General features: G+C 35.2%; 2 protein-coding genes across 2 annotated transcripts; one reads left to right on the forward strand and one right to left on the reverse strand.

The window, feature by feature from the left end:
- Positions 1 to 323: 323 nt before the first annotated feature.
- Positions 324 to 3399, reverse strand: LOC107780240 (laccase-3-like). The gene is made up of 6 exons (XM_016600773.2): positions 3192 to 3399; positions 2822 to 2973; positions 2489 to 2733; positions 2162 to 2290; positions 770 to 1714; positions 324 to 677 (listed from the first exon to the last, which is right to left on the reverse strand). The coding sequence occupies exons 1-6, from the start codon at positions 3315 to 3317 to the stop codon at positions 547 to 549; spliced, it is 1728 nt and encodes a 575-aa protein (XP_016456259.1). The 5' UTR covers positions 3318 to 3399; the 3' UTR covers positions 324 to 546.
- A 5777-nt stretch (positions 3400 to 9176) lies between these two features.
- Positions 9177 to 10229, forward strand: LOC107780238 (uncharacterized). Its single transcript, XM_016600772.2, has 3 exons — positions 9177 to 9300; positions 9358 to 9844; positions 10001 to 10229. The coding sequence occupies exons 1-3, from the start codon at positions 9177 to 9179 to the stop codon at positions 10227 to 10229; spliced, it is 840 nt and encodes a 279-aa protein (XP_016456258.2).
- The last annotated feature ends 819 nt before the right edge of the window (positions 10230 to 11048 follow it).

Raw genomic sequence — 11048 nt, forward strand, 5'->3', positions numbered from 1 at the left:
ATTTCACTTGGGTTAATTTCGCTCGTGATTACTGAACTGTTGTTCCAATAAACTCGCAAAATTATTTCTTGTATCATTAAAGTTATTGTACTTTTTTATTTATCAGTAAAATGATAAAACTATTTTTTGTATCATTAAAGTCGTTGAGCTTTACTCGTTGTATTAGTAAACTCACAAAACAATTTTGTGTCTGTCAGCCTAAAGGATTTTATGTTTTAGCTTTTAGGTTTAGTTAAATGTGGTCGCTGTTACTTAAAGTGACTTAATCTCTATTATGACCAAAAGAAAAAAAATCTAATATATATAAGCTCAGCCAAGAAAGATTTTAAAGAAAGAGAGAAATGTGATGACAATAAAATTGTTCAACATTTCTCTCTGATGCTGAACATTAATCATAGACAATAGAATTTCAGACTTTACTTAATAGAGCAAAGGCAAAATCCTGATAGCTCACACTTGAAAAAAAAACAATAAACAGACACACTAAGAACTGCTTAATTTTAAGACAAAATAATAACATGGACAATTTGCTACAATTTCAATATCTTAGCATTGTGGTAGATCTGGTGGAGGTGGCTCCATAGTCTGTTTCTCTCCTATTCCATTCTCGACGATGAACGCCATCCCTAGCCCCCAAGCCAAATGAGAATCAATGTGGCAATGAAATAGCCAAACCCCTGTAGCAAATCATCACAAATAAATCAAAATTTTATAAACAGGTACAAAAATTTCAAGCTTGAACATTTTTGTGATGATATCAGGTTCTTACCTGGATTATCTGCCACGAAACGAATGACTGCCCATCCACCAACAGGCACATCAATTGTGTTCCTGACAGGCGGATCAACTAGGTTAAATGTAGCAGTATCAGTCTGAGGATTGAAGTTACCAAAACCTTGTCCAACGACCCAAAAATGGTATCCATGAAGATGTATAGGATGGTCCTCTGTCGAAAAGATAGCAGTATCCTGCAATACAATTTGTACAGTAGAACCAAACTTGATCTTGTGCAACTTAGTTCCAAATCTTGGTTGCCAAAGTCCTCGAGAAACATTGCCCGTGTAATCAAATTGCACAGGTGGAACAGGAGGAAAATCCAATGTGTAAATCCCTGGAATGTTTTGGTAATATGCCTGGAGCAATGAAGTTCTTCTAGGAAGAACAAATGAAATATTATTCATGCTAGCAGCAAACCGCGTATTATTAGGACCTTGACATCTAGGACCAGGAGCGCAATTCACTAAGCCAAGTCCAACAGTGAAAAACAAGTTCTCATCAATCTGATTGGGAACTCTAACATTGTTACTAGGAATGCTCCTCAATTGGCTAGTGAAAGCAGTCGCAGTAGCTGTATCGTTGAAAGCTGGAAGTTGAGGCAATGAAGGTCTTGAATTGGCCACCGACACGAGATTTGTGTACTCAAGGATAGCAGTGGTAGTGGTGTTGTCAAATTGCGCGTTTCTGGCAGTGGCATAGGCGCTAGCTGCCATATAGTAGCGGCCAGGGGGACGATTAGCAGTGAGGATTACATTGGTTGTTTGGCCAGGTCCAACCATAATAACATTGGTTGTAAAAGGCTTGTTGTAAGTAGCATCAACACCTACAACTGTGAGCATGTGGTTTGCAACTGAGAAGAAAAGTTGTTGATTGAGTGCAGCATTGATTACCCTCAGTAGAACAGTTTCTCCAGGGTTTACTGAAACTTTCACAGTACCTGCATTAAAATTCTGAATTAGTAATGATGAAATGTGTTATCCTCTTTTATTTTTCCCCTTTTAAGGATAATTTTGGTTCCGCATTTTGTGTTTAAGTTATATATACTAAATACTGAAAGTCTAGAAAAGGTTATCAGGTTAACTTGACCTACAACACTAGATATCTCTCTATATCAAGCATATGATGATAGATATCCTAGAAAATAGAATAATAACATTTTATAATCTGTTAAATTGCAAAGATAGTGTATATAAATTTTTTTAAGAGCAGGCTAAGCAGTGGCATAGCCACACTTAACACCCTTCGTCGAAAATTTGTATTGTGTATATAAAAAATATATTATGTATATAAATTAAAAATTACTTTTTATACGTGTACATTAAATCTTGAATACCCTTAGCAAAATTTCTAGCATTCGCCACAGAGGCTAAGTTTGAGTAAGAACCTTGGCTAGAGCATCTGTAAAGGTCACCAGGTTGACCATTAATAGTATATGCATCAGAATTATTAGGAGCTGCTCCAGTGAATTGTGCTTGTCTTTGTACTGCAATAATGTCTCTGTTCCACCATTCCCCTATGATAAAATCAAGAACTTAATTAGTCACATACTCACATTTGATTTTGATCAAAATTAAAATGAAAAGGGAAAAAAGCTATGTTGCGCGGACTCTCCAAAAATGTTGCATCCTCCAAAAATGCCTACTTTTGGAGGATCTGACGCGCACCTGGCACCATTCTTGCAGAGTCCGAGCAACATAGGAAAAAAGCATACCGAGAAGAATAGGGATATCTTTCTGGGGCTGTAAAAAAGGAAAATTAGAACCCTGTTTTGGTAAGATAACTAAAGCTCCATAAACAGTAGCTCTAAGCCATTTGCTGTGTGCATGCCACCACAATGTACCCTCTTGGTTTTCAATAGTGAATCTGTATGTGTAAAATCCTCCTGGTCTTATTGGACATTGTGTTACATACTCAGGCCCATCAGCCCATGGCGTCCGCATTTGACGAATTCCATGCCTGCATGAAAATTTTAGAACAATTACGTTCTATGCACTGACGATGTAAAATATTATTTGCGTAGTGAAGTCATTAATAAAGTAATTACCAATGGATTGTAACGTTGTAACGAGCTCTATTAACGACAGTAACAAATAGTGTATCCCCGTTTCGAACTGTCAAAGTTGGTCCTGGAAATTGTCCATTCACTGTAATTATATTCTTGGTTCTGCATAGCCTTGTTATTCTGGTTTCTTGAACCTGTCAAAAAAAAATTATTATTTCATGACAATGTTGGAAATGCCGATCGGAAAACAGCCTTTATGCCCCATCGGGTAGGGGTAAGGTCCGCCTACACACTACCCTCCCCAGATCCCACTTGTGTGATTTTACTGGGGTCATCGTTGTTCATGTTGTTGTTGTTGACAATGTTGGAAATGTTTATAGAAAATAAGAAGAAAATGTGAATGGATACTTACAATAAATTCATGGTAGTGAAATTCTGCATTTGCAAAAGAAGGCAGTAGAGATAGTATAGCTATAATGGTTGCCAAGAGGCCATTGAATAGTGGTTTCTTGAGAAAAAAATTACTATAAGTCTTCATTTCTCTTCTTTTTCTGGCTTTGTTTTAGTAAAAGCTTAGAAGTTGTAATACTCTGTTTAATAGACTTAATGAAGTTGTGATGCTGTGGTTAGTGGACTTAATGAAGTGGTCTATTTATAATGCTACAGGGTGGGAATCAAAAGCTTGGTTTACACTTTAAGAAAAATAAAATATTAAGGGATTTTGGAAAGTTTTAGGCAACTTAGTCCAACTACATGGAGGAGTTGGTGCACCCATTTGCAATTCTAAATCTAATAAACTAATATCATTTCTTCTTACATATTATTAGTAGTAGTAAATTCAGTTAATAACGGTTTCTACTTTTTTTGTTCTTTCAAAATTTCCTGAGTTTTCTCAACGGAAGTTATTTTCTAGAAAAATATTTTTTATGAAGAAGTTTATTGCTGATGTTTGATTAAGAAAAATATTTTCCATCAAAAGGAGAAAAATAATTTTCCTTAATTATGGATGGAGGTCATTTTTGCTTCAATTATCTTAACTTTTGATTCATCACTCGCTCTAGTCAAAACATAGACACTATTATTAATATTTAATAGTCAAAAAATTTCATCAAACGTTATCCAATTTGCTAATGTTATTGCTAATCTTTAATATATATTTTTCCGAAAAATATTTTCAATCACCAACCATACACCATATAACACTTAAATTCTAAGAATATTCTTTTAAGAAAATGATTTCCGTGACACCAAACAGTTTTCCATTGCTAGGTGAAATCGTACTGTTATTTAATGTGTGAAGTAATGGTATTTGACCGGGTTATTTTATATTAGAATCCAATGGTCAATAAAGAAGCAAGTAGTCGGATCAGTTGAGGAGGAAACTTTATTCGAAACACCATTAATCTTCCTGTTTTACCAGACAAGTGTCAAAATTTTTGTTAAACTAGTTAACGAGGAAATAAAGGGTGAATCCTGGCTAAGTATAATAAATTCTATATCCAAAACTGGGGTATGTCGCGGTGATATGAGACCGTGTTCAAAAGCAATAAATATCGGGCATATGCTCAATGATTGTCAATGAATATAATAATAGAAGCATGTAATAAGTGTACATAATGGCAATAAGTGTAATAAGGAGGAATTTATCACCCAAAATGTTAGATGACTTGGGTGATTCTTCTTCCTGACAGCAACGTGGAATAATGGAAAGTAAGGATGGATAAAGAATCTTAGGATCTTGTGAACAAAGAGTGAACAACGTATGTTGAGCAATGCAGTCATTGAACAAGACAAGCTTTTGTATATCCTTTGTAGTCAACCTTTTACAACGTGCTCTTATCAAAAAGTCAAGATCCCCTTTTGTTCTTTATTTCTTCTTATTTATAAGGAATATTCCTAAGAAATCCTAAAAAATACAACATAAAGAATATCCAATGGAATATTCCTTATGTCTTATTACTAAACCTATCCTACCGTGGCTTCCTTGCCCCCTAACTTGACCTCGGTAATAATCCCTCTTAAGACGACTCCTCGCCACTGTGTCGTGGTCGGCTCTGTCTTTGATCATGTATATTTGCAGTTATCAAGCCGCCCAAATTTTGACCAATACACTTCCTATGTATGCTGAATTAATTTATTGCGTTAGAATGATATATAGGACAATTGATACATCTAATTTAAGTACGAGGAATGTTAGTTGACCAAACAATGAAGAAGGTGAACCAATTTCAAGCAAGCTTATGGACCCCAATTACTATAATCAGCATAACACAAATGTGCATTAATTTCCTATATAGTTTGTGACTTTATATCAACATTCAAATTCATATATATATATATATATATATATATATATATATATATATATATATATATATATATATATATATATATTGAGAATTGTTGCATTTTGAAGGAATTTATGTGTTGGTAGATTGAGAGAGGTACTACGTGGTGTTATCTATGGGCAGTGACATGCACAGTATTTTACACAAGTAATATCGACCAATTGTCACGATTTGACATGTATACGTGTTTTCATTTTGGAGCGGTGAAATTTTAAAAACTTACTTCCTATACCAAATTAATATTTACATATGATTACCTTTTAAAGTGGTATCGGCCTATTATACATATACATTTTTCAAGTAAGTCTACATTAGACTTTTCAAGTGGTTGAAACTTGAAAAGGTTGCAATATAATAACAAATCTAATGGACGATATACTTTATGCTAGCCCGAACAACTTCACAAATTCATAAGCTTAATTAGTACGAGGAAGTGGTTAACACAAAGTTTTAGATTCAGCCAATCTATTTAATAATTAAAACGTGCAACTTCACTTTCATTACATGGGTTAGGCAGCCTGCCAATTAACTACCCAAAGTATATATATATATATATATATATATATTGTATCTGCTATCGTACAGCTGCTCATATTTGCAGCATTTTTATTCTCCAAGAACAAGAAAAGGAAGAGAAATCACCCGGCTTAGAATGTGGTGGAATGTTTGGAATCTCTCTATTCTTAATCAGAAATCTTGAGTTCGATATTGGGAATAAAGAACTTTTTGGTCGAAGATTTTTACCCCATAGGGCCTACGTTGAGCGAAACGGGATAGTCCAGCCAAAAAGAAATGGGACGAGAAATAGGAGACCCCCTTTTTGGCCTTTCTGAAGTGTGGCCCACACACGACCAGGAGGAAAAGAAAAGGGGGGGCCTTAGCCCTTAGAATCGAATTCTAAATCGGTGTGGTGCTGCTGGATGCTTCTGATCAATAGAACAAGAAGATGACCAAAAAGAAAGACCACCAAAAGTAACGACCACCAAGATAGGCATAGTAATTCGATCTTTTGATCACCCATTTTTTGAAAACCATTTTTGGGGGCTTCCGCCTTACACACGGAAAATTGGATTGCCTGAATCACGAGTCTTATATACTGTGTTACGATCACCTCATATTGATAAAAAGTCCAGAGAACAATTTTATATGAAAATAAAAAAAGAATTCCTGGTCATAAAAACAGAAAGGAACTTCGAATATCGAATGATTAAGCAAAAAAAAAAAGAGAGATAGGTAGCAGCACAGTCAGGAGCGTATCTAGGTCATAGGATATTGGTTCACGTGAATCCATTCTCCTCTCCCTAAACCATGTATAGCCATGTTATATTTCTTCAAAATTACTTAAATATATGTATGTGCATCCACGCTCAAAGACTCCTATATATGGTGCAATAATTATTGGGTGCACCTCTACGAATAAAATTGATTGTTCTAATTCTACTTCGCACGGTCTTGTTTTCGAGACGGAATAAATATATATAAGTAATTAGTTACTAAAATTTCAAAAAGAATATAATTTTGAACCTATAATTTCAAAAGTGTAGTGGGTTCATAGTAAGAGACTAAAGTTAAACCTGTCAAATATAAATTCTAGATCCACCTCATTACAATAGTGCATCCATCCTTTTGAAATCTTGGATCCGTCTCTGTTTCGGAAACAACTTCTCTATCTTCACGAGTTAAGATAAGGTTTGCGTACACACTACTTTTTTCAGACCCACTTGTGAGATTACACCGAATATATTGTTATTATTCTTTATTAAAAATCCGGCACCGCCAACACCATGAGCAGTCATGTGGCAGTGGGCCAACTCTGTTGGATGAACAGCATCAAAATATAAGAATTGACTTGCAATTGAGCATATTGGAGTTAGATGATTACATAGCCATCCAACTTCAAATAGCCCAGTCCCACAACATCCTCTCCCTACTTCCAAATATCCTGTAAACAAAAAAGAAAAATAATTAAATTATATACACTTGCAATGAAAATGAATTTTTTAGCCATCGTACATGTTTACCTGCTACAACAGGTCAATTCTGCTAAAACATTTAGAGGTTTTTACACAATTAATATTATTTAACCTGTTATACCAAGGTTTTCTCCTTGTTTTCTAGGTGTGAAATTACTTGTAATTATCTTTTTAATTAAGTAATATAATACTGTAAAAAATAGTGTCACTGGTATAAAAGTTTAATAGGTATAAGAAGGTATTGTTTTGGTATAAAAGTTTAATACCACCTTAATACTTCGTTTGGTTAGCAAACCAGGTATAAGTTATCTCAGGATTAAAATTAACGTCAGGATAACTTATACCTTATAAAGGGTGGGGTAATTAGCACTGGTATAGCTAATACATTCTTTTTACAAATTGTGCAATTGTCATATTTAATACAACATACCAAACAATGGATAAAAAACAATCCCAGTATAACTAATCCCAGTATAACTTATCCCGACATAAGCCATATTCAAACCATACGGGTTATGCTGGGATAAGTTATCCTAGTATTGTTTTTATCCACTGTTTGGTATGTTGTATTAAAAATGACAATTGCATAACTTCTAAGAAGAAGATATAAGTTATCCCGGCACTAATTATCGCACCCCCTACAAGGTATAAGTTATCCTGGTACTAATTTTAATCCCGAAATAACTTATCCCAGGTTTGGCTAACCAAACAAAGTATTAAGGTGGTATTAAATTTTTATCGCAATACTATTTCTACTTATACCTCATACCAAACGACCCCCTAAGGGATCATTTGGTACATGGGATAAGGATAATAATCTTGGAATAGAATTTGGGATTAATTGGTTTGGGGTATTATCTAATCTCGAGACAACTTTTACACTAAAATAATGAGCTTAGTTATCCCATATAAAAGGTGGATAACTAATCACATTGGATATCCCACACGTTGGGATATCATAGCATCGTAATGGATAAGCCGAAATAATTCTGGGATAAAAATTTAGTACTGTCTTATTCCTTGTTTGGTTACTAATCCTACGATAAGTTATCTCACAATTAAAAATAGTACCGGGATAACTAAATACTTACCAGAGGATAGAAAAATAATCCCAAGATAAAACAGTAAAATTAACAATCTCAAGATTAATATAACATACCAAACAGTCAATAAGAAATAATACCATGATAACTAATCTGAGTATAATTAATCTCAATATAACTAATTCCAGCATAACTAATCCTATCATAACTCGTATTCAAACCAAACAACCCCTAATTTATTGCATGTAATCAATTTCTAAGTGACTTGGAGATAGTGTAAAGCTTATTATACCTCATTCAAGATTTTCTATCTTTTCTATCTTTTAAATTTTGTAAGTATTTACGTAAGTGCGAACAAATTAATTACTTGTTGGGCCTCCAGCCTGCATCGTTTCAGGCCAAAAGTAATATACTTAAGTTTGGTCAACATAGCATAGTGGTTATTTTAGTAGTTAGCCATTCTTTACATTGTATGGACATATTATAAATACAATGAGGCCAAAAGTGTGAAAGCCTGGCCAGTTATTCTTTCATCATCTCTCTCTTATGTTTCTGCAATGAAGAACCTCCCAGAAAACCTTCGAAACCCATTGTTGAGCTTCGATTTCTAGTCTTGTTTTTATTGGTTTGACATGGTATCAGAGCGGGAGCTTGTTTAGATTTTGCTTGTCTGCGTAGAACGGTGTTCCCCCTGTTTGTTTTCATTCAATTTTCATCGAGATTGGTTTTCGTTGGAGCTCCGTGATTTTTCGTGTGATTTTTGCCAAAAACAGTTTGTTGCTTCGTGTTTCAGTCTATTTTACGGTAGATCGTAGTGAATCTCTACGGTGTGGTAGCTGGAATTTGAGTTTTGTTCGAGATAGGGTTTTGATCGATTTTTTCGGAGCTAGGGTTTGGTTCGCTGAAGCTGTCTTACTATATCAAGGCCTTACTTCTTCAGGTTGCGAAGAAGGCTGGTATTTGTATCTCTTTTGCATGTGTTGGATTTTGATTTCAGTCTACAGTATTTGTTGGTGATTTAGTTGTTATAACCATGACTGGTGCTGCTTCTTCTTCTGCGTATACTCCTGATCCTACATCCCCTCTATTTCTTATGTCGTCTGATGCGCCTGGCGTGTCCCTGGTTCCTGTACCATTTTCGGGGAGTGGATTTGGAGGTTAGAAGCGTAGTATGATAGTGTCGTTGTCTGCTAGGAACAAGATATCATTTATAGATAGTTCGTGCCCTAAAGCTGCTGCCAATTCCCCTGATTATAAACAATGGGATCGTTGTAATAATATGGTGATATCTTGGTTAACAAGTTCATTATCACTGGATATAGCTGAAAGTGTTCAATACTCTGAGACAACCGAAAGTATATGGAAACAATTAAATAATAGGTATGGTAGTGTAAATGGGACTAAAGTTTTTGAACTAAAAAGGGAACTTGCCTCTACCTATCAGGGATCCCTTGATATTGCTTTATATTTTACAAAACTTAAGAGAATCTGGGATGAATTGGGAATAATGTGCAGTAGTCATGCAAATTCTTGCAATTGTGCTGCTAAAGAGGGTCTCCAAAAGGAGAAAGAGGAGGACAAGGTCCATCTGTTCCTCATGGGATTGAATGAGGTTTACGTTGGTGTGAGAAGCAATCTGTTAATGATGCAACCTCTGCCATCCCTTGACAATGCCTATAACATTTTTCTTCAAGATGAAAAGTAAAGACAAGTCAACCCACCTTCTCAATTTACCCCTGAAGCAGCCTCCTTTAATGTGAACTCCCTTAATAAAACTACTCAACCCCAGCTGAATATGCAATTCCAGGGGCAGTAGAGACAGTTTACTCAAAGAGTGAATTTTGATAATCAGTCCAGGACTTCTAATCTCTTTTGCAAGTATTGCAAGAAGCCTGGGCACTTAATTGATAAGTGTTACAAGCTTCATGGATTTTCTACTAACTTCAAGTTTACTAAAGGTAGAAAGGCAGCTGCTAATATGGTGACAGATTCTGAATTCTCTGCTTCTGAGTGCACCTCTTCCAATCAGACTTCTATTGTGCCTGTTGCTGAAAATGCTTATGTGGTGCCTGGGCTGACAAAGTAGCAATACTCTCAACTGCTCTCTCTCTTTTGCAACAATCTCATGTCTCTGATTCTGGTCCTCAACTCAATATCATGAGTTTTGCCAATTTTGCTGGTACTCTATTGCCTAAGAATGTAGTATATAGTTTTAACTTTACTTTGCTAAACCAATCTGATTCCTTAACTTGGATATTTGACTCTGGTGCTTCTGACCATATGACTGCTAATAAAGAATATCTCATTAATATCACACCTTTACCCATTCCTTTTCTAGTGTCCCTTCCAAATGGTTATAAAGTAAAAGTTACTTGCACAGGTTCCTTTGTTTTGACTGAATTTATAATTCTTCACAATGTCCTTTATCTACCTTCATTTAAGCACAATCTCATCTCTGTACACAAACTCACAGATCAATTTGATTGTATGGTTCAGTTTACAAGACTTTCATGTCTCATACAGGGCCCTTCTCTGAAGAAGTCGTTGGATCTTGGTACACTAGACAGTGGGTTGTACAAATTTGTGTGGGAAAAGCCTTCTCAACCTCAAGTTACTGTGTCAAATGCCTGCAGCAGCTTGTCTTCTTCCTCTATTTCTAACCATCTTCCTTGTATTGTAAATACTGTTTCTCTTTCTTGTAATAAAGTTGTTATGAATAAGATGGATATTGTTTGGCATAATAGACTTGCACATGTTCCTTTTATTAAGATGAAAAGTATTTCTGAAATTTCCTCTAATATTTCTTCTACACAGTCCTTTCCATGCTCTATTTGTCCCATGGCTAGACAAACTAGATTGCCATTTTCTGATAGTTCTATTCATAGTTCTAAGTCATTTCAACTTG

This window comes from Nicotiana tabacum, chromosome 8 (assembly GCF_000715075.1).
Source record: "Nicotiana tabacum cultivar K326 chromosome 8, ASM71507v2, whole genome shotgun sequence".
Lineage (NCBI taxonomy): Eukaryota > Viridiplantae > Streptophyta > Magnoliopsida > Solanales > Solanaceae > Nicotiana > Nicotiana tabacum.

Coding starts and splice junctions, on each gene's coding strand:
- LOC107780238 (XM_016600772.2), top strand. CDS start 9,177: ATGACTGGTGCTGCTTCTTCTTCTGCGTATACTCCTGATCCTACATCC. Junction 9,301..9,357: donor TTCGGGGAGTGGATTTGGAG/GTTAGAAGCGTA, acceptor TATCATTTATAG/ATAGTTCGTGCCCTAAAGCT. Junction 9,845..10,000: donor ATTTTTCTTCAAGATGAAAA/GTAAAGACAAGT, acceptor TAATCAGTCCAG/GACTTCTAATCTCTTTTGCA.
- LOC107780240 (XM_016600773.2), bottom strand. CDS start 3,317: ATGAAGACTTATAGTAATTTTTTTCTCAAGAAACCACTATTCAATGGC. Junction 2,974..3,191: donor TTCACTACCATGAATTTATT/GTAAGTATCCAT, acceptor TTTTTTTGACAG/GTTCAAGAAACCAGAATAAC. Junction 1,715..2,161: donor TTACAGATGCTCTAGCCAAG/GTTCTTACTCAA, acceptor ATTTTAATGCAG/GTACTGTGAAAGTTTCAGTA.